Genomic DNA, 24,240 nt, shown 5'->3' with positions numbered 1-24,240 from the left:
GCTCTATATCTACAATTCTATGAGTGGGTATGACATGAACTGAAGCGAGGAATACTTTCATTTTGTAGCTGAGTTACAACATCAAGGGAAAACTGGAAACATCTTGTCAGTTACAGGCAAGGACTGAATATTGCCTTTTGTCAATGATAACCTCAGCTCCAGAGTATACAACAATATATTAACAAATAGCAAAAAAGCAAGCACAAAAAACTGCTTCATTTCCTAAATCCTAAAGATCGGATCTAAGAGATTAGATGAAATAAGCATGTAAGTGGAAGAGTTATTTAGATCTAGACAGAAAAGCGGAAACAACTGAAGGCCTTGAGACCTACACTTATCACAGACTCCAGAAGCTCTAGCTGATGATAAAATAGAAGGTGAAAAATAAAGTCTACTTTTAGACCATTACAAAAATCAGTCATTTTACCTATCTGCATGCTAGTTCATAGAATATGAAATATAAAAGAATAATAGTTGGATAGCAACTTATCCTCAGATTGTATTTATCCGAGCCCCATCCAAAAGAATGAGAATAAGCTAATAACAAAGAAACAAACAAAAAAAAAAACAAATTATATACTCCATTGGGAAAAAAGCACTAGATTTTGAGTCAGGTGATCTGGATTTAAATCCTGTCTCTCACACTACTTATCTAAGCCAGGCAAATGAGTTAGTTCCTCTGGGCCTCAGTTTCCTGATCTGGAAAATGAAGGGGGTTAGACTAGGTGGTAGTACATAATTATTTCTGTCTCTAGTTTTAAAATCTGTGATCCTTATAGCTCTTTTAAATGCTTTATAGACCTTATCTTATCTTACTCTCATAACATACCTATTTGGTAAGTAATCATTGCCATTATCATCATCAGAGAAACTGTTTACATAGCATTCTGAGGTTTCAAAGGTCTGTACACATATTATCTAATTTGACCCACACAACAGTCCTGTGTGTATCAAATTTTATTATTATCCCCATTTTACAGATGAGAAAATCAAGGCATAAAGAGGTGATGTGATCAGGTCACACATCTAGTAAGTGCTGAGGCAAGATTTGAACTCAGGTCTTCTTGACTCTATCTGCCATGTCACCTAGCTGCTTATAGTCTAGAGGTAGAGAAACATGTCTATGCATGTAAGTATAAACAAAATAAATACAAGGTAAAGTTTGAGGTGGAAGGCACCAGTAACTGGGGTGATTGGGAAAGGTCTCTGGATGCTTGTTCAAGTCCAGTTCCCACAAGATAACACCCACCAATAGCCTTTTTGCCTTTTCCCAATGTGCTTCTAAACATATTTTCTCAAGAAGAAGGAATGGGGAGATGACAGAGTAGTAGAAACCAAAGTAGCTGAGTTGTTCAGGTAGCAGTGTGACTTTGAGCAAGTCACTTGACCTTCATGAGGCTCTTCAATGCTAGCTGAGGGGTTGAAAATGTGACATAATTAGAGTATGAGCTTCTTAAGAACAGGGACAGTTTTTTGCATTTCTTTGTAACCTCATTGCTTAGCATAGTACCTGGCACACAATAGTTGCTTAACACATATTTATTGACTGCCTTCTATAGGTTAGATTAGATGAGGTCACAAAGAGTAGAACAAGACTGACATTAAACAACACCAAAAGTCCTTTCTAATTCAGTACTAGGATCCTACAATTGATGCAGATAATAGAACGCTGCCCTTAGGAAGTTACATTCCAAAGGACGTGAGGAACATCAGGAATATAGATATGCAAATACAAATGTCTCATTAAGTAAATAAAAGGTAACAGGTAGGGAAGGCAAAGGAACATAGCAGGGTCACATAACTGGTGGGGGAGGGCAGACAAAGAAAAGTCCCACCTTTGATCTCAACTTGAAGGAAACGAGAGATTTCAAGAAGCAAAGATGTAGACAGAGGACATTTCAGGCAGGGGGTATAGTCAGTGTAAAATCAAAGGGATCTTACAAGTAATAAATTATGTTTTTATAGTGCTTACACTATAGAAAATTGATATTTCTAAATTTACAAAGTACCTTATATACAGGCATGATTGAGCCTACCAACACCCCTGTAAAGTCGGTACTACTGGGATCATTGTACCCATTTTCAGGTGAAGAAATTGAGACTTATAGAAGTTAAGTGATGTTCATATTCACTTAGCTGGAAAGGCTAGATCGTAGGCTTTCCTGACTCCAGGTTTAAAGATATATCTGCTGCACGGTGCAAGTATAGGGACTTTTAATGAGACTGTGTATTACTTGAGCAAATTCAGTCTGGGGCCCTGTTCTCCTTAAATACCCCCAATCCTCCCTTCCTTCTAATTCCATGGCATTTTACTTGCCATAGGCCTCTAAGAACAAAGAATAATGCAGTAAATAGAGCACTGAGTCAGGGATTCAAACCCACCCTCAGATATTGACAAGCTATGTGAAGCTGGGCAAATCATTTAACTTCTATGAGCCTCAGTTTCCTGATCTTTAAATGACAGGGGGACCTCTAAGGTCCCTTCCAGCTCTGTGACCTAGGGCTAAATATTCCTTCTGAGTTGTCCCAGAGGAAGTAGATATAAAGGCAACAACAGTTAACATTTACCTAATGCCTCTTATGTGCCAGGCACTGTGCTAAGCACTTTACAAATATTATCCTGCCTGATCCTCACAACAACCCTGAAAGATAGGTGTTATTATCATCCCCATTTTACAGATCAGGAAACAGATAAACAGAGGTTAAGTGACTTGCCCAGGATCATACAGCTAATATCTGTCTGAGGCCAGATTTGAACTCAGGTCTTTGTAACTCCAGGCCAGGTGCTCTATCAACCTAACTAGTTGCTCCCTGGATAAGATTTGAGGATCACAGGGAAGATTCCCCCACTGACTCTCTTAAGTTCTACTAAAGACTCATTCTTGGGATAAAGACATGGAAGTCTCAAAGCTCTTCCTTTAAAATGCAGATTCCTCTGAGAAGGAGAGCACATTAAACTGTTAACATTCATGAACACCTTAGAGCAAATTCCTTTGTTAGACCCTGGGACCTGGCCACTGAAGGACTATGAGTATGAGTAGAGGAGGAGGGTGAAATAATTTTGGAGGCTGGGGACCCTTAAGGACAAGGCATTGGACAGGACTTGTTAGACACCATAGGAAGATCATAGGATCTGGGATCAAAAGTTGGTTTTCCATCTTGTCTGACACCCTCATTTTACAAATGAGGAAACTGAGGTTCAGGGTGGTGGAATGATTTGTCTAAAGTCATGCAGTTAGGAAGTAGCAGAGGCAGGATTTTAATCCAGGTTTTCTGACTCCAAAACCAGTCCTCTGTCCCCTGTACCACATTACTCCTGACACTGGGAGTGTGAAGATGCCAAATCAATCCAGATTGGGGCAGTGGCCAACTTCTGAAGACCATGTATGGACTTTGCTGTTTTATTTAAGGTCTAAAAGGAGAGTAACAGGGAAATGGTTGCTGGAAGGTTTGGAGAGAGGAATATGGGAAGTGATAGGGCTATGAAAACCACACTAACACTCCTTCAAAACCTGTGTGCCAACAGCACAATCTGGTATGAACTCCATGCCAGGGAATGGCCTTACAAGACTCAACCGGCAGAGGCAATAATATGGCAGATGGGAAGAGGGATGAAACCCAACCTCAGCCAGATTGGACTAGGAAAAGAGATCTCGGTATGTGCCAGGCTGGGAAGTGTGGGCGGGGGTGGGGAAAGAAGTTATATTACAAGAAAAAGGAGACCCGCATATGCCATCAACAGGAGTTGTGGGTTCTAATCCTGCTCTCGTTTCCCCTGCTTATAGAAATTATGAATGTTTCCCTAGAGGATAACAAATGGGCATGCCAAGTAACTTGATAGTTTGGGGTTTATAAAATCAGCTCCATGGAAGCAAATTATTTCTTCCTGGGTACTCTATATGCAGTTCATATATCTGAACCACCAATACTTGGCTTTATTGGTATATCCCACCTATCTAGGGTTTTTTTTCTCGGCATGGATATGAATCCAAAGCATTTAACATATGATCCTTATTTTCCTGTAATTATATATAGATAGATAGATAGATAGATAGATAGATAGATAGATACATATGTGAATGTATGTACATAATATATCCATATGTTCTTTGTAAAAATAGTATAAATACTAAGCAATTTCTAAGTTTTAGCATTTGTACAAATAACATAAGGTAAAATACATGTTAAAGGGAGAAAAAGAAATATGGCTGCTTAGGTATAATTAAGTACAAGTAATGAGAAACTGTTTGGATTGACCAAAAATTAAGGTTTATGGGAAAGACCAACTGGAGAACTTTCGGGTATCTCCAGCTCTTTCTAGGCCATCTCAGATGAGAAGATACCTGCACGTGGTTGTGTTCCTTCCATCTTTAACGGTCTCCTTTGGATTTGGGAAATAAATGAAGTCCAAAGGCTCCCTTCTCCCTCTCCTATTCTGGAAAAAATTTCAACCCAATAAAGTGTGAAATGGTAGGTAGAGGAGCTCTATTTCTTCTTAAATGGTCATGTCTGGTTCTCTTTTAGGACATTCTTCTCTTCTGCTGGGCTTTTGAGCAGGAAGAGAGACCTACTTTCACCAAGCTCATGGAAATGCTGGAGAAACTGCCGAAGCGAAATCGCCGCCTTTCTCACCCTGGACATTTCTGGAAGTCAGCAGAGTAAGGGTTCTCCCTCAGTTCCCAGCTCCATCTCTGCTTCTCTTTACCTCCTGCCTTGGCCATTTCCAGGTCTTCTCTCCACTACCCATCTGTTCCCTCCTCAATCACATCTCTTCAGTCACCCCACTCCTCTGCCTTCTCTTCTCTCTCCTTGCCTTCTAGTCTTCTAAGTTTTTTGTGCAGATTTAGCAGTATAGTGCTGTACCAATACGAACTATTTTGGGGCTTCACAAAGGGAAAGGAGAAGGACAAGCAGAGTATATAATACTTACCAGCTAGAAGGAGATAGACATATTCTCCAGCACCTGTCACAGCATCACAAAATTTGAGAGTGGGAAGGGACTGTAGCCCAACAAGGAATCCCCATCACAATATACTCAACAAGGGCTCATCCAGCCTCTACCTAAAGCAAGAAGGAAGAACCCATCACCTCCTGAGATGGCCCATTCTACTTTAAAATGGCTCTACTTATTAATGCATTTTTTTCCTTATTCCAAGCTTAAATTTATCTCTTGACTATGTTTATTATTACCGGTTCTATCTTCTAAAGTTAAAAAGTACAAAGCTAATCCTTCTTCAGCATGACAGCCCTTCATATACTCAAACACAATCATCATTCCTCCCCCCTGAACTTGGCTGCTGCCCCAAGTCTCCTCTCCTTGATCCATACATTCGCTGTTCCTTCAGCTGATCCTTACACACCATGGACTCAATGCCTTTCACTACAGAGGAAGCTTTCCAGTTTATCTGTGTCCTTGCTGAGCTGTGGCATCCTGAATTGAACACAACATTTCAGATGTGGTCTGGCTGGGAGAGAATATAGCAGAACTATTGATTCCCTATGCATAGGGACTATGCCTCTGGCAGCTAGGTGGGACAATGGTTAGAGTGCTGGGACTGGACTCGGGAAGACCTGAGTTCAAATGTGGCCCCAGACACTTACTAGTTGGGTGACTCAGAGCAATTCATTTAGCCTTGGTCTGCCTCAGTTTCCTCATCTATAAAATAGAGATAATAACATGATAATAATCGTACTCCAGAAGGTTCTTATGAAGATCAAATAAGATATTTTACAGCATTTTGCATGCCTTAAAGCACTATATAAATAATAATTATCATCATTATCTTCATCATCAACATTGTTGTGGTCATTGTTGTTGTTTTTGTTGTTAGATAATCCAAGTAGCTTTTTTGGCTCCAAGTCAAATTGCTGGCCCACACTGAGCTTTCAATCCACTAAAAATCCCAGATCATTTTTAAACAAATCGCCATCTAATAATATATTTCTCATGCCCACCAGGTCTCGGTCTCTCTTCTCTCTCCCCTCTCTCTCCCTCCCTCCTCCTTCTCTCTCTCTCTCTCTCTCTGCCCCTCTCTCTCTCTCTGACCCTCTCTCTCCCAGTGTGCCAAAGGATCCATGATACAAAAAAGGTTAAGAACACATGTTTTAGAGAAATCCCAATCTGAAATGACTCTGATCACATGACAAGATGATCCGCAAGCTAGCCCAGTGTGAAACAGAACTCCTATTAGTTTGATTAAATTAGCCTGGGCTTGTGAAGCCTTTTGGCATTTCAGTTCTCTTATCAGAAATCTCAGCTTGGACAATGAAAGGCTGTGGTTTTCCTTTGTCATCTGAGAGAAGAATTATGCCCACAAAGGGAAACTTTGTGGGCATAATAAATCACTGCCTAAACACAAATCCCCTATTTGAGCTTCCATAAGGGTATAGAGAAGGGTTATAGAACATGAAAGGTGGGCTGAGCCCTGGACTCTTTATAGTTAGAGGCAAAATCCAGGGTTTGGCTGGCTTTTGAGGGCTCTAGGATTTGTTGACTCTCTAGTGTTTTGCCCAAGGCAGCATGTGATTGCAGGATAACAATAATAATATTTATATTATTTTCCCAGTTAATTGCAGTAGTTTGGGATAGTTAGAAAGCTTTTCAAAAAGAACTGACTGGCCAATGATGCTAAAAGTACAAAGCCTTTATCTGAGGCATTTTACTCACACAAAAGGCCTCAGGAGGCTAAGGAGAACAGAGGGGAAAGGAGGACCAACAGGGAGTGGGGGCGGGGAGGGAGGATGCAACCACGGAGGTTGTGATGGGCTTGGGACCACTGTGAGAGGAATAAGGAAGATCAGCAATGCTCCACCATAGATTCCATTCTTTTGTTTCAATGCACACAGCTTAAGGTCTGTGGCTCCCAAGGTAAATCATTCTATGTTTGGACAGCTCCCTTTATTAGGCCATGAGAGGCAGTATGGCAGTATGGAATAGTGAATAGAGGGCTGGCCTTGAAGCCAGAAAGTCTTCAATTCAAATCCTGCCTTAGGATGTACTAGCTGTATGACCCTGCTCAAGTCACTTCACCTCTGTCTGCCTCAGTTTCTTCATCTGTAAAATGGAGATAATAATAGCGCCTACCTCCCAGGGTTGTCGTGAGGATTAAAGGAAATAATGTCTGTAAAGTGCTTTACAAAAAAAAAAAGCTAGGGCTTTTTGTTATTAATACACACACACACACACACACACACACACATCTCTTCTCCATGCTATATACAAAGCCTTCCTATGCCAAACCACAAGTCAATCTTAGAGTTTAACCACATAATACAATAAAAAAAAAATACAGAATTTGAAACAGAGGATATGACTTTAAAACCCAGCTTTGATTACACTTAGTGTGTGACCCCAGAGCTATCACAAGGGAAATGATCAGCCATGGGCAAGGTCAGAGACCATCTAATCCAACCTCCTCATTTGATAGACAAGGACACTGAGGCCTCAGAAGATTGTGACTTGTCAATGGTTACATAAGTTGTGAGTAGCAGAGACAAGATTTAAAGCCAGAGGGGTGTTTTGTCCACTGCTGCCTCCTTACTCAGGTACCTTGTACCTCACTCTAGCCTCACTCATTCACTGTTTCTCAGATACCTCACGCGGGATGTGTGATTTCATCTGCTAGTGAACTTCTGTTGTGGGATTTCCCTTCACCAAGTCTATAACTGTGTGGCCAAGTCCGAGGCAGTTGCCTAAGGCAAAGAGAAGTTAATAAACTTACCCATAGACATTCATTTATTAAGCATCATTTATTAAGCCATTTATTAACCATCATAAACAGGATTTAAACCCAGATCTTCCTATTTGCTATAATAGCCCACAGAGTCTCTGATTTTAAGAATAGCATGAATAATATGTGTGTACAAATATGTAGCAACAGTCATCCATGAAATGTTTTGGTCCCCACTAGATTGATTGAAGCTTTCTTTGAATGAGGACTTGGTCAAGCAATAAATGAGCATTTATTAAGCCCTCACTATATGCTAGGCATGGGGGATACATATAAAAGAATGAAATCCCTATTCTTGAAGAACTTTCTCTTACATTAGTCACAATTGAATTTTAATATATAATTAATCTATGACCCCGACCAGTGACATAATATACCTAAGCATAAGCTTATGCTTAGACATCCAGTTGGAAATGTAATTGGTGATGGGCTAAAAAAGGAGACTAATGGTGGATATACAAAACTGGCAATCATCTGCATAGAGAAGAGAAGTTGAACCTGAGAGAACTTTCCACAGTCTCATTACTAACCACCACTCCCTCTCTCTCCACCCCCCCCCCAGGCTATAGATCTCTCTGCCACAGCTCAGAAAGGACTGGAGGTCAGTGAATTTCCCCAGGCATGTCAGCATGCCCCTCATCACTATAATTCTATTGCTTCCCAGGTGCATGGAGACAAGGGGGAGATAAGGAGGTGGAAAGAGGCAATGAGAGGCTTTGCAATTTCCCTGTCATAAACATCTCTCTGGATTTCTCATTAAGGGGGTGCTTTGGCTTCTCCTCTCCATCTCTACCTGTCTTTAGGGTAATGAGCCTGGCATTATGTGCTGGGAACTGATTTGTTTTCAGCGGGCTATACATTTCCTGACCAGTGAGTACTTACTAATCTCTCCAGGAGGCAGCAATAAAATAGCCCCAAATGAGCCTGCTCCCAAGCTTCTATCTCCTATGGATAGAGCTGTAGGCTCTGTGGATGTAGGTGTGGTCAGAAGTCTCCTGTTACACCTGGTGATACTAAAACCTGAGGGTACTTTGATGCTAGACAGGCAATAGTTCCATGACAAGGGTGCGAAATGGAATCCAATTTGATTACCAAGCATTTACCCGACATCTACTATGTGCTAAGCTCTGTGGATACAAAAGGGTAAAATGAAACAATCACTGTCATCACAGAACTGACATTGTAGTGGGAGGAGGGGGTACAGCACATATAAGATAAGTGAATACAACACTTACAGAGAGTAACACAGAATAATTATGGGTGGGGAGAACTAACAGACTGGGAGGAGATCTTTCAGTCTTGTATAGGAGATGGCAATTGAGCTGAGCTCGGACAGATTTGGTGATTTGAAGAGGGAGAGATGAGGAATGAGGACAATCTATGCAGGAAATGGCCTGAACAAAGGCACAGAGATAGAGATGAAATGTGATGTACAGCAGAGGTGTCAAGCCCATGGCCCACAAAACTCTGGAGTACAGTTTGAACCAGATTAAAATATAATTAGGAAAAATTTAACCAAAAAATAAAAATACAATGCAACATAGATAATGTCAATCTATAGTTTTCTAAGTCAATATATGGTCCACTGTGATCCATTGCTATTTGAGTTTGACACCACTGTTATGTGGGATACAGGAAGGCCATTTTGGCTAGACCATAGAGTACACAGAGGAGAGTCTATGTGTGATGAGGCTGGACAGGTCAGATGGGGCCAGATGAACATATATGTGATCCTGGAGGTAATAGCCTCTGGAGGTTATTGAGTTGGAGGCACAGGGAAGAGGTGACATGGTCAGACCTATCTATACCTCAGGAAAATAATATTGGTCCTTGTGTGGAGAATGGGTTCAAATGGACAGAGACTTGAAGCATGGAGGATAATGGGAAGGCTATTGCCATCATCCAGAGAAGAGTTGATAAAGGCCTGAATTAGGATGGTCGCTGTGTATAGAGAGAAGCAGAGAGAAAGAGAAGAGTGGACATACAGGAGAGATGTTGGGGAGATAGACACAGCAAGAACTAGCAACTGATTGTATGTGAGACCATGATGCCACTACTACTGTTAATAATAACTAGCATTCATATAGCACTTTCAGTTATCTCATTTAATCCTCTCAACAACCCTGGGGAATAAGTGCTCTTGTTAGACCCATTTTAGAGATGGGGAAACTGAGGCTGAGAGAAGTGAAGGCACTTGTCCAGGGTTTCACAATGAACTCAATGTCTGAGACAGGATTCAAACTCAAGTTTTCCTGACTCCATGACCAGCATTGTGATACCTAGTTGCTTAGAGTGACTGAGAATGAGAGACTGAGGATGACACTGATGTTGCAGACCCGAGTGGATGGTGGCATCCTAACAGTAATATAGAAGTTGGGAAGAGGCATGTGTTGTAAGGGAAAGATAATTAATTTTATTGTCAATATGTCATGGTTGATATGCCTATTGGACATCGAGTTGGAAATGTCCAATAGGGAGCTGGTGATGGACTTTAAAAAAAAAGAGACTAACAATGAATATACAAAACAAATAATCATCTGCATAGAGTGGATAATTAAACCCCTAAGAGTGGTGATGAGCTCACCAAGTGAGAGAGTACAGGGAGATAATAGGAGAAGGTCAGGACAGACCCCACAGTTCAGATATGTTACATTTAATAATGATCCAGTAAAGGGGACCCAGTAGGAGTGATCAGACAGATAAGAGGAAGATCGGTGTCATGAAGACCTCAGGAGGAAAGACTATCCAGGAGGAGAAAGTAGCCAATTTTTTTTTGTTTTGTTTTTAGGTAATTGGGGTTAAGTGACTTGCCCAGGGTCTCACAGCTAGTAAGTGTCAAGTGTTTGGTCTGAGGCCGGATTTGAACTCGGGTCCTCCTGACTTCAGGGCCGGTGCTCTATCCACTGTGCCACCAACCTGCCCCAAGAAAGTAGCCAATCTTGTCAAATGTTGCTGAGAGGTCAAGAAGGCTAGTAAGTAAAATTTATTAAGATGAGGATAAAAACACTTACACTACCTCCCTCACAGGATCACTGTGACATGAAAGTACCTTTTAAGATTTATTGTGTTCTAAAAATGACAGTTGTAAAAAAAAATCCTTTGTAAACCCTAAAGTCCGATAGCTTCAGAGCTAGAAGGGAAGTTAGAATTCATCCCCCTTATTTTATAGATGAGGAAACAGGCCCCAGGAAGGGGAGGGGACATGCCCAAGTCACACACCTGGGAAGGGTCTGAGGCAGGATTTGAACCTAGATCTTTGTACCCAATTGTGCCCAATGCCATGCCCTATCTACTCCAACACTATGAAGGAATTCAGCATGTTTAGCTTGGAGAAGGGAAGTCTCAAGGGGAAATGAAAGCTGTCTTCATGTAGTTGATGGGCTATTACGTCAAAGAAGGATTCACTTGTCCTGCTCGGCCCCAGAGGGCAGGACAAAAAGCAACGGGTGAAAGTTGTACACAGGCATTTTGAGTTGACATGAGAAAAAACTCCTTAACAATTAGAGCCACCCAAAAGTCATATGGTCTGTCTTGGGAAGTAGTCATTTCCCCCTTTCCTTAATCCTGCAAACAAGGGTGGGATAAGCATTTGTGAAGTATTTTTATTCACGTGTGAATTGAACTAGCTGGCCCCTAAGATCTCTTCCAACACGGAATTCAGGAGGTAGTGAGTGAGAGTAAATGTAAATCACACTAATTATTTGGAAAAAAAAAAAACCTTAAATTTTGTGGGGGGTGGGGTTATGATGGCATAGAAGTTTTTCTTCTAATCCAATCCCATTTATTATTAGATTATTAAGTATCTGATATATGCTGAACATACCAAAACAAGATGAAAAACGGTCCTTGACCTCAGCAAGCTTACATTCTACTGAAATCTTGGTTTGTAAATAGAACAGGGACTAGATCTATGATTTTTTTGTAAAGAGACTCTCCTCTCCTCCCCCCCCCAACCCAGTTGAGGAATCTCTTTTTTAACAACACAGGTATAGCGAACTGTGCTGTAACTTATAGATTAAATGACTTGCCCAGGGTCACACAGACAATCTATGTAAGAGACAGAACATGAACATTAGTCTTCCTGGCTCCCAAACCAGCTCTCTATAAGCTATGACACAATGCCTGTCTTTACAGCTACAGCATTATTCCTGATTTCCATGCTCTCCATCTCACTGTTGCCTCCCATCCCCACTTCTCACTGTCATTGCTCTCCCTGTCTCTTTTCTCCAGGCTATGACAGACCATGTGATGGGATGGTGCCTTTCTTACCTGTTACCCCCTCAGCTGCCTCAGTTCCAAGCCTCCTCTCCATCCTGTCTCTCTCCTCTGTGCACTAAGGAAAACCCAGGGGTCTGGAGACCAGGGGGAGCCACCACCTGGGATTGCTGAAGGAGCCAAGCAAGGCTTTCTGGTCTGCAAGCAGTCCCCCCCATCCTGGACTAGTGCCTGTGCCCCTGGGAAGGAGAGGGAGAGGGGGACCGGCTGGATGCAGACTAGAGTAGACCAGAGAGAGATGCAGTGTTTACTGCAACGGGCCTGGATAGTGGGCCTAGGGGAAGAAGTATAGAAAAGAGCAGGATGAGACAATGAATGTGCAAAGTCTCTGTGGATATGTTGTAGAGATGGGACCTGGCACTGGTCCAGCTCCTCCTCTACAACTGAGGACAGACTGCTGGGACATGAAGGGGAGTGTGTGTGTGTGTGTGTGTGTGTTGTGTGAAAGAGAGGGAGAGAAAGAAAGAGAGAGAGAGAGAGAGCCTTTAATATCTTTGCCCCCTTCCCTTTTTCTCTACCCCACTTACTTCAGTTCAGTTGGTCTCTTCAGCTATTTTGCTTTCAAACTAGTCTGTGTTCAGTCAGTTTCAGGGGCTGGGGAGGTGGATTATTAGACTGAGTTTCATTTCTGATTTCTCCCCAGGTGATGCTAGTTATGGACCAGTTTCCGGGGTCTAAATCACCACCCCCCCCATCTATATGATGGACTCTGGTCCCTCAGAGATTCATTTACAGAGGAGTTGATCTGTTGGGTTTCAGGAAATCTTGGCCTCTGGTTCCAACTTTTTGGGGGGTTGGGGTTCTTCTTGATTTCAGCTTCTGAGGTTACCTTTTCAAGGCAGGTATGAAGAAATATCTGTCTCTTTTCAACATGCCTATCACAAACTTAACCTGGAATATTTACATTCTTTCCCCTAATATGCTCAAACTACCCACTATTCAGCAGAATTCAAGATAAGGCATAGCTACGCTGCTAGATTACACCATGAGAGGCCCATTGGAACATAGTATCCTCCATAACAGAGTTCTACAACCTAGGTTCAGAGAACTGTGTTCCTAACGAGATTTCAGATTATTTGTGCCCTTCCCCTGCCTCTCCCCGAGTTTATTTTGTTAAGGTTAAGCTGGTATGCTGGATTCAAACAATGCAAACATGCAATATTCTGCATACATAGAAGCAGTGTTGCATAGTGGGTAGTGTGCTCAAAATCCTGAATTAAAATCCTGTCACTTATACTCCCTAGCTGACCCTGGACAAGTCGCTTAACCTCTGTGTGCCTCATGTAACTCCTTAGGACTTAATTGCTAAGTCTCAGATGGGTTGCATTCTGTGTTGGTGGGACTTCCTTTTGCTGCCAAAATCCCAGATCCTTCCTGTGTTCATGAATGCATACTGCATGCACAGCAATCCGTCAGTAGAAATTTTCTGCTGTCTACTCCCCCCACCCCCAACCTGCTCCTTTCAGACAAAGTCAGGTTCATGACCTAATCTGCTAGGGGGTCACAAGTTCCTGTGCTGCACAAGGACACCGCTGTTCAGTGCTGAATTCTTGATTGATTCTCTGCTTGCTTAATACTAGGTAGACTCAACGTCCTTGTTTGTTATGAGTCCCCTAGTTTACATTTGGGGGGCTGTGGCCACTTTTGAACAAATTCTATAATGAGATATCTTCCCAAGGCCCAGGGAGATTGGGCTTCAGGGAGTGGTAAGGTGGGAGGGGGCTCCCCACAGTAGCTTCCTGTCACATGCCTGCCATAGCAATGCTGTCAAACTCCAGCTGTGGCCACTGTCCTGCCTGACCTGTAACAGAAAGAAACTGACTGTTATCTATTTACAACATGTCATGGAATAAAATGATAACTGGGATGATGGGGCAGTGGGTGAGACTTCCCTGACGCTCTGCAGCCTGTGCCTCTTTACACCTCTCGAGAACTGTCTGGGGCCTTGTTCTCACTTTGTCTTCTGCATAATTCAGCCTTCTCACTCCTCCAGGGAGCCAGAGGAGGAGATGGAGAAAAGTTCCAACTGAATTTTGAATTAAATCATGAACCCAAACAGAGACAGGTCCCTCATATCGCCTTCTCTCTCCCAAGTCTGAGACAGGGAAAGGAGCACTTTATTTTAAAGGTTTGAATCCAAGCTTTATCATTCACTATTTTGGGGACCTTGGGAGAGGGGCTGCACCTCTGGCCCTCAGTTTCCTCACAAAACAACCTATAAAGTCCCTTTTAGCTCCAAATCTATGGTGCTCTGATCCCTCTGTAGAGGGTCGAGGAGTGTTGGAAGCTGCATGACCACAGGCAGGTATGTAAACCCTGTTGGAAGTTCTTTGGGGAGCTGGTTCTCTGGGGAGTTTGGAGCCATGAGCAAACCCAGGCCATCCTGCCAAGGCCATGTCTGATTCCTAAAAAATGGCCAAGGAATCATTAGATCATAGATTTTCAGCTGGAAGGGAACTTAAAGGCACTGTCTTCAACAATTTTATTTTTTTATATTTTTAATTTAACTTTAATTTTTTCAAATAATTAATTTTTTCTCTCCTACTTCCATTCTTCCATTGGACAAAAAGTCAAAAAAGGGGGGAATAATACCCATGTCAAGCAAAACAAATTCCCTTATTGTCCATACCCCACCCCCCCAAAAAGTCCCAACTGTACTCTGAGTTTATCACCTGTCAGGATGATGAAACTGAGACCCAAGAAGTGAGATGAATTGCCCAGGGTCATATAGGTAGTAATGCCATAACCTTGTTATTCCTTGGTCTGGTATTTCCATATGCCAAAAAATCTTAAATTGCTTATTTCCCTCAAGCTCAGTAGCAGCCTTCTCTGGTGGCCTTCCCTTTCCTGTCAACTCCAATTCTCCTTATGTCCCTTTGGGTGTGAGGAAAAGAGGCAGAGATCTGGCAAAGTGTGCAGCCCATAGAGTGGACTGGGGCAACTGGCTTCTCCTTCTAGCATGATTTGCCTCAAGTAATTTCAACAATAGGAAAGGTCTTTGGGTGCTATCCCCTAAAGTTCTGCCTTCACGCTAGCTAGGGAGTGGACTGAGGGTTTTTTTTTAAAGTAGTGGATTTCGAGGGAAAGCTCCCTGACCCTCTCCCCTATCCTGCTCTGTTAGTTCTGCCTGACTGATGATTCCATCAGCACTGTGCCTATCGCTGAGTCCTTTGGGGGTTGTGTTTAAAAGCCATTATTTAAACTCATTCTCTATTAGGCATAGACCAAGAATTACAGTGGAAAATAGCCTCCCCTTGGCAGTGCTGAAAGTAGAGAAGAACCAGATGACCACTTTCTCTCCTTAGGTCCATTGGTCACATGCTATAAATGCATCAGTTGTCTTTGGGCACCAGAGAAGTTTTTCTTGATACAAAGGGGGTTCTTTGTAAAAATCTGCTCTATTGACAGCATTTAAGTATGAGCACCCAGGCACATGCATAGTGCCAAGAGGTTCCACATGAGCAAACCTGTGTGGGCTTAGGTCACACCTGATATACAAAAGCCAAAACTTGCCAGTTGGATAAATGGTGGTGATTATCACCCCCTTCCCTTTCCAACAAGGAGTACTTTTGCTTTGTGCAAGAAAGCACTATACGTTTCCTTTAGATTTCCTGTGGCTTTAAAATTGAACTCAATTGACAAAAATTCAATTTCTACCCATCATCTTAGGATCATATCTATCCCATAAAGTGAGAAATATCAGGATGGCCTCAGCTTGGCATGTAATAGCTTCTGGGTGCTTCTTGTAACCCCAGCGCTGCAAGTTTCTCTGATTCATCATTTGCAAATCAAAGAGCAAATTTCATACTAGCTAATTTCACTCTCTCTTTCTCAATAGCCAATCCCCTTTATAGAGGCTAGTCCCAAATCATATGTCCAAAAACAACCTTAAACTAGGGGACTGTATCTAAGGGAGCCTATTGCAGTCACCTGAAACTTTCCTGTGCCTCAGACCCACCAGCATGGCAAGCTAACTAACTCCCTTCCCCACTTCCAGATCTCTCTGCATTCCCCAAGACCCTCTGGAAAATCTCCCCTTCTCCCTGGTCCTTACCCCTATTTCCTTCTATTCTTCTCTGCTACAAAGATTGCTGTCACAGCCAGCACCTAAAACCCTGTACCCACAAACCCAGACTTCCCTGCCTAATTCCCAGTCTGCCAGCCCCAGGCCTTAAGGGTGGGGAATCTGTGCCCTCCACATTGCACTAATCCTCAGAGTCTCTCTAAGGGGTCTTCACCAATGCCTTGACTGGGCCCAAAATGTCTCAAGGGCTTAAGGAACCAAAAGGAAACATTCACAGTGAAAGACTGGAGCTTCTCCAGGAAAAATGTAAATCTGGAATTTGCCAATCCTACCCTCTCCCTCCAATTTCTTCTTTGCATTCTGTTACAGGTTTTAGGTTGTGCGTATGTGTGCGTGCACATGTATATATGTATGTATGTGTTGGGGGGCCATGTTCATAGCATGTACAAAGCCAAATGAAAATCATTTTCTCTACAGCTCAACCTGAGGTTAGTGGTATGGGGGTTTAATTTTCTACCTGTACTCAAAGGACTAAGAATGTGAATGGTAGGTGTGTCGTTCTTTTGGGAATTTTCCTTTTCCACTTGGCCTTTGGTGTAATTAGTTACAATAGGTTTGTCCATAGTGGCTGATGGGCATGGTCCCTGGCCCCCACCCTCAACCTTATCCCCACCTAAAACTTATGTAAGGGAACTTGCCCAAACTCAGAGGAGAAAGAGACACAGTGGCTGATGTTCTGTGACTGGAAGCCCCGAGGTCAACGACACGGCCTTTGATCCATCTTCAGCTGATCATAGGTACTCTGCCTCCCTGGATTCTCCCTCACATTTAGCCATTTTCCATGATCCAATCATCAGAAGCCACCCAGGTGGTCTGGTGCTCATCGCTTTTCTGCTCCAATGCCCTACTTTCTTCTTTAGGTGAGATGGAATCCTTGGCTTCAAAGAGCTCACCCAACTTGTTTGTCGTGCATTTCCTGTTTGGAACCAGCCATTGAATCTGGTGGCAGGAGGGCAGTTAGACAGTCTTGGGATGGCCCTAACCTACTTAGGTTGTCCTTAGCAAGAGAAAAACACAGGCAAAGGGAGTCATATTTCCCAGGTCAGCTTCCCTTGCCCATATCTGCAACTATATATCGATGGAACCATCTATAGGGATCAGAGAAGAGCAGGGACATTAAACATTTGTCATTAAAAGGAAATTCAACCAAGAGTATCAGCGAAAGTGTCAAGTGATACCGCTTCTGGATTATCATATTCATAGGAGCTTAAATATGCAGCTAAAGGGGATCTTTGAGGTCATCTAGTCCAACACCCTTATTTTAGAGATGACAAAACAGAACTGAGGGAGATAAAGTGATTCTCCCAAGGTCACATGAGTGGTAAGCATCAGAGGCAAGATTGGAACCCCAAATCCATTTTTCTTTTCATTGTACCATTTACTTTGGGGCAGATAGGTGGCACAGTGAATAGAGTGCCAGGTCTGGAGTCAGGAAGACTCATCTTCTTGAGTTCAAATCCCCCTTCACATACTTACTAGTTATGTGACCCTGACCAAGTCACTTGACCCTGTTTGCCTTAGTTCTTCACCTGTAAAATGAGCTGGAGAAGGAAATGACAAACCATTGAAGTGTTTTTGCCAAGAAAACCCCACATGGGGTCACCAAGAATTGGACGCAACTGAAAGAGACTAATAACAACAGTACCATAGGCTGATTTTCTCTAGCCCTGGAAGCATCAGCCATTATGGAATGATCGATTGGATTTGGTCACTATTGTTTGTAAAGATGATTCCTTAAATGAAAAACATTGGAACGGCATGTTGACTAGCCCTCATGGAATCACGTAGATCAGCTATTGAACATTGGATTCATTAAAAATTTTAGATATACTCCCTTTAGTTGCACTTGAGAAAACCCAGAAAGAGCCACTAAGGCCCCAATGAAAAGAGGATCTTCTGCTCTCTTGGCTTTGATCTTGAAATGGAAAGCCTTATGAGCTGGAGTCATATCATCTCCCTTGTCTAACCTTGGCAATGCTGACCTTAGCTCTTCCCGTTTCAATGGAAATAGCTTGTGCCTCTCTCTCATTGGTTGATCTTTCATTGCCCATTTGAGTTTTAATATATTTAATCTTGAGTCTAGGCAGGTGGGAAAATATCTCATTTTATTCTATCACTAAGTAGGATCAGATCACAAAGGATATTGCTAATATGGAAAGAGTCCAAGGTAGGGTGATCAAGATGGTGAAGGGAAGAGCATTCCTGAGTTAAAGAAGCTCTGGAGGTTTATCCTGGGGAAGAAAAGACTGACTGGGACCTGTCATGTTCAAGAGGGATTATAGTTGTTCTACCTGGTCCCAGAGGGAAGAACTGGCAATAATCAGTGGAAACTATAAAAAGGCAGCTTGAGGCTTAATGCAAAGGGGGAAACATTATTTCATTAACAACACAAGCTATTCAAAAGTGGAATGGGCTATCTTGGGAGGTAGGGCATTGAATTGAGAGTCAGACTTGGAGTTAGGAAGACCTGGGTTTGAATCCTTCCCCAGAAACTGGCTATTTGTGTGACCCTGGGTACTTAATCTCTCTCTCTCTCTCTCTCTCTCTCTGTCTGTCTGTCTGTCTCTCTCTCTGCCTCACTTTCCTCAACTGTAAAATGGGAATGACAATAATCCCGACCTCACAGAGGTTTTACGAGGATCAAATGAGATAATCTCGGCACATCTTCTAAACCCTATGGACTTAGTGACTATTAGTTAATATTAGCTGGTTCCCCTTCCCTTGAGGTCTTGAAGCAAAGCTTAGAGAGCCACATGGGTATGTTGTAGAGGCAAGCCTTCTCCAGGTAGAGATTGGATTAGATGGAGTGTGAGTTCCATTCCAATGCTGAAATTCTCTGATTGAACTGTCTTTCTTCATCACTCTGTACCATCTGGAAAGAAGACTTTCCATTCCTCTGTAGTCCCCTCAGCCTACTCCCTGGAAGCCACAGACACCTGCTTAATAATCACAAGGGTGTTTACCCAGAGGGCAACTGGAGTGTTCCCATCTCTGGAACTGGCCTTTACTTACAAATCATTTCCTCCATAATCAGAAGTGAGGGAAGAGGAGGAAGAATACTTAACAGGGTTTCTAGAAAGATTAAGTGAAATTTACTTGAACGTGACAGTAATTGGTGAAAGCTCTCACTTGAGCCTGTGAGGTAATGTTTGCTGGGGCTGCCTTGCCAACTCCCAGGCATCCCAAGAAAACAGTCTGTTTTTCTGCTCAAGCCCATCCCCCAAATACTCCATGACTCTCTACTCTTAGCAATAATTCAATCCAATCCTATAAGCATTTGTCAAGCAACTACATGTTAGGGACTGTGCTAGGCTCAAGGGATACAAAAACAGAATGTCAGAATCGGCAGAGGCCATAGCACAGAGAAACTTTAAAAAAGAGAAAGGCAAAACTGAGATGGGTGTCAGAACAGGGAATGTCAGATCTGGGACGGCCCTAAGAACAGGGAATGTCAAAGCTGGGAGGGCTCTTAGACTAGGGAATGTCAGGGCTGGGAGGGCCCTTAGAACAGGGAAAGCCTTATGTTACAGAAGAAACTCAAGCCCTGAGAGGGTAGTCAGTGACCTCCTGAAGGCCACATAGCTAATAAGGGGCAAACCTGGATTTAGAACCTCCAGCTCATTCAGACCTATTCCTATCTGTTCTGATTCTCTTCTAAGTCCTTGGGGCTCTGACTCAGGTGCTTTTTTCCACTCCAGCACATCTCAGGGATGGAGAGCAGCTGTTCCGTGTCTCCAATGAGCACTGAGCAAGAGGAAATGGGCTGTGCCCTCAGGGTGAGGTGTTTAGATGAGTGCTCTGGGAGAGCTTACCTGATAGGGAGGGCTATTATAGATCCTGGAAGTACATGACCAAAGAAAGGATGTGATCGCCTTCTTTCTTTTTTGAATTGCATCTATCCACAATGGCTTAGAGGTAATCTTGCCAGGACTCAGAGGAGTGAAGCTCAGGGGGGCCCAAGACATAGAACTGAAAGAGACCTTGGAGTTCAGGTAGATCAAAAGTTGTTAACCTGGAATTGATGGCCACTCTGCCCCCCCCACCCCAAGCTGTTTATGGATAGGGATCCATAAACATGGATGGGAAAAATAGAGACCTTCCCTTTCACTAACTTTCAGTTTCTTTTGTAATCCTACGTATTTTGATTCATGCATTTAAAATATCATTCTGAGAAGGGGCTTCTATGCTTCCTTCCCCAGACAGATAAAAGGGCCCATCATAAACAAACACAGAGAGAGAGAGAGAGAGATAACATCTCTTGGTATAAATAAATTCCTTCATTTTAAGCAAAGGAAACTAAAGGCCCAAGAGGCCTGGCCCAAAGTCACACAAGTAAAAAATTTTAAATCTGAGACTCAAATCAAAATCCTCCCATCCCACATCCAAGTCTCTTTCCTCACCCATCTCCCTTACATTATATAGTGTCAATCAGGCAGATGCTTGAGCTTATTATAGGAAGAAAGGGAACAAAGGAGGCAGGAAATCAATAAGAAACATGGTTGCTTACACTGAGGATAGGCCTAAATTGCATTCTTTCACTTTCTTTATATAAAGGAGGGTTGAATATCTCCTGACCTCACCGTCCTTTCATAGGACCATAGATTTAGAGCTGGAAAGGGCCTTGGAGATCATCAGGTCCAACCCTCTCATTTTATATATAAGGAAACTGAGGCATGGGCTCACTCAGAATCATGTAACCAGTAAGTGTCTAAAGCAGGATTTGAACCCAGATCTCCCTGGCTTCAAGTCCAGTACTCCGTACATTTACTGCTCATCACTAACTTTCCCATATAATGAGCAAGCAGGAAACCACTTAGAAAGCACTTTCCTTGTTAATTTCTGCCCAAAGGTTCAATTCTTTCTATGACCCTGGTACATACATGGGTGGTAATACATGCTTAGTTACCTTGCATTGCAATCATGCATAACAGTTTATGGTAACTGATTACTTCTTACTTGGGTGACTCCAGAATGCAATGGGGTGCTGAATGACACCACAATGAGGAGTGACTGTATTTGTGCTCAGAGTTATAGAAACTATACAAATTGCCTCAGGACAAAGAGACCAAACAGTCAGTTGCTACCAATGCTAGCAACAGACCCCACAATGAACACTAAGGGTTCTGAAGACCTCATTCAACTCGACCACTCGTGTCTCAACTAGGAGTTGAGTTGGCTCAAGCAAGCCAATTCACCTCTCTGGGCCCCAGTTTCCTCTTCTGTAAAATCAAGGGATTGGACTAGGTAACATCTGAGAACCCTTTGAGCTCTACAACTAGGATCCTAAAATCTATGACTCAAATCCAGGCTCTGCCACTTACTAGCAGTGTGACCTCAGGCAAGGCATTTCACTTATCCAGGCCTCTGTAAAATGAAGCCAATGGACCAGATGATCTTTAAAGAGCCTTCCAGCTCTAACAATCAATGTTCTCTTCTAATATTCTACAATCCAAGGTCCCTTCTAGCTCTACCATTGTAATAGTCTAAGGTTCTTCCTTGCTCTGACATTCTCAGTTGTCACATTCTATAATCTAAGCCTCTTCAGAGCTCTGACATTCGATGATTTAAGGTTCCCTCTACATTCAAATCTATGACTCGCCAGGGAGTATAAGTCAACATCAGTCATGAGGAAAGGCATCAAGTTAGACTTTGGCTAGTCTGGACGTGCAACTAAGGGGCATAAGTCCCTTCTCAAGAGCAATTCTCTCCTCCTCCTCCTCCTCCTCCTTCTTCTCTCTTTCTGTGTCCACTGTGGGTTCTACTTCCAAGAAAGGATAACCTTTCCTTCTTTTTTCCCTTAGAAATTGGAATTGGAGGACTTGAGCCTCAGTCTATCTAATGGCACTTAGTGTGGTCTGTACCCACAAAGAATATTATTGATTGTTGCAACCTCAGAGATTATCCAGTATTTTAATAGGAAATCCTTCAGTGACATTCCCAACAAATAGTGCTCCAATCTCCATTTGAAGACCTCCAATAAAGAGGAAACCCCATTCTTTCCAAGGCAACCCATTACACTTTGGAGCAACTCTAATTGTTAGGGAGTTCTGCCTGAAGTTGAGCAAAAATCTGCTGCTCTACAACTCTGCCCTCTCCTTAACAATTTTGCCATCTCCTTATTCCTAATTCTTCCAGCTATGGCCAGCCTTCTTCTCAGACAGACCTAGAAAACAACCTCCTCTTCTCTTAGTTAAACATCCCCACTGCCTTTACCAGTTTTTTGTTTAATCCATCCTGGTTAAACTCCTCTAAACCTTAATCAACATTCTTCCAAAAAGTGACCCCCAAAGAGAAACCCAATATTCCAGTTGTCATCTGACCAGAACACCCTTTTCTCTCTTACTCTGGACACAAAAACTCATCAAATGCCATTCATGATCACATTACCTTTTCCTGGCTCCTATGGTGTATTAATTCACAGTGCAAAAAATAGACAAAGAGATCTTTTTCACATGAGAAAACTGTCGTATGGTGGAGATAGAATAGGAGGGTGATTTTACCTCATTTTTCCTTAGCCCCCTCACCACCACCATCAATACATGGCTATTCTCACACCTCCCAAATTAAAATTCTTTATGGCTCTGACTTTAGGTGGAAATATCTTGAACACCGATTTTGAGAACCTCCCATGGTATAGGATCAGAGATTTAGAACTGGCAGAGATATTAGAGGTTATTAAGACTGACTCCCTCATTTTACAGATGAGGCAATGAATTCAGAGAGATGAGGTGACTTACATAGTATGACATAGCTATTAGGTATCTGAGGTAGAATCTGAACCCATGTCTTCTTGCCTCAAGTTTAGCATTCTAGCCACTGAAACATACTTCCTTTAAATATGAGGGGATAACATAAGTTCCAGCATTGAAAGGGACTCCTGTGGTTATTGAGCCTAACCTAGACCTGAAACATAAATGCCTTGCCATTTTCTCTGCTCCCCCACTTCCTCTCTTTTCTCTCCTCCCTCTTTATTATCATAATCAGATGTGTCCTTTTCAACTAATAATTTCCCTCTCCACTCTCACCACCAGCATTCCCCAACATCAGTTTTCATTAGTGTGGATGGGTCACCCCCTCCTTCCAAAGGTGTGCTAAGACACAATTAAAAAGAGATACATACCCTGCTAGTTGATGAGGCTTTGTAAGAGGGACCAAGTGGAGGTAGGCAAAGCATCAGTTGGCAGAGATATCCAGGAGTGGCAGAAGAACTGAGATTAATACTTGACTTTATGCTCCCATGGACTAGAATGGGCCAATTGCTACCTGATACTGAATATATTCCCAGATATTAGGGCTGGAAAGGACCTGGAAAGGTCACTGAGTCCGACTTCCCTTCTTTGTCCTCCCCCATTTTACAGACAATGAAATGAGACTTTGCTGATTTCAGAGCTCCTTCAATGGCCTCAACTTTCTACAAAACACAAAGCTCCATCTTTTTGAATAACAAAATTCTACTGGTCTTGTGATATGGCATAAATACAACCATCTATAAAGAGTTGAAAAATTAGTGTCACCCAGAAAGCTATGGAGAGGTGCATGGTGGAAGTGAGCATGCTGTGACACATGGCCAATGAGAAACTCCAAAGAAGAGCAGTAGTAAAGGATGTCATCTAGGAATTGTGTGGGAGGAAGAGAGAAGATGAGTTGGTCATGTGGTGACGAAGATATACGGATATGCAGCCCAAATGGCCCAACGATACCCTCAAGATGTCAGGAGAAAGGGAGGAAGGCCTCCAGGACACTGGATGGATTCCCTATGGTGAACTTATAAGAGATCATGGACAAGAGTCATATAGGATAGGCAATAAAGGATGGGCTGCTATCTGCATCTTTAGAAAAACGTGCAAATCAGTGAGGTCACAGATCCATTGGAGTACTCAAGATAATCGAGGCCCTGAGAGATTAAGTGAATTGCACAGGTAGCAAGTATCAGAACCAAAGTTTGAATGGGGACTCCCAAGTGCAGTTTTGTTTAAAACAAAAACAAAAACAAAAACGTCAGCACCCTTATTTTACAAAGAAGAATTAGAGACCCCAAAAGACTGTTAACAAAACTAACTCACCCCAGAGCTGAGACAGGACCCAGGTATCTGACAAATTTGCAGTATCTCATTTTTACACATTTTGGAGTAAGCTCTTTTAGCACCCCCT

The 24,240-nt window shown here is 42.6% G+C and overlaps 1 protein-coding gene across 1 annotated transcript in view; it reads left to right on the top strand.

Moving 5' to 3' along the window:
* The window catches only part of KSR2 (kinase suppressor of ras 2), a 587,027-nt gene extending 582,365 nt beyond the window's left edge, over nt 1-4,662 (top strand). Inside the window, exons 18-19 of the mRNA XM_027865383.1 lie at nt 3,527-3,656; nt 4,525-4,662. Of these exons, the coding sequence (XP_027721184.1) occupies nt 3,527-3,656; nt 4,525-4,662 (268 nt within the window). The remainder of the gene's footprint in view (nt 1-3,526; nt 3,657-4,524) is intronic.
* Nucleotides 4,663-24,240: the final 19,578 nt, after the last annotated feature.

This window comes from Vombatus ursinus, unplaced genomic scaffold, assembly GCF_900497805.2.
Source record: "Vombatus ursinus unplaced genomic scaffold, bare-nosed wombat genome assembly UNPS02001287.1, whole genome shotgun sequence".
NCBI lineage: Eukaryota > Metazoa > Chordata > Mammalia > Diprotodontia > Vombatidae > Vombatus > Vombatus ursinus.
Note: the sequence above shows the minus strand (reverse complement) of the source record. Positions and strands in the feature narration are given on the sequence as shown.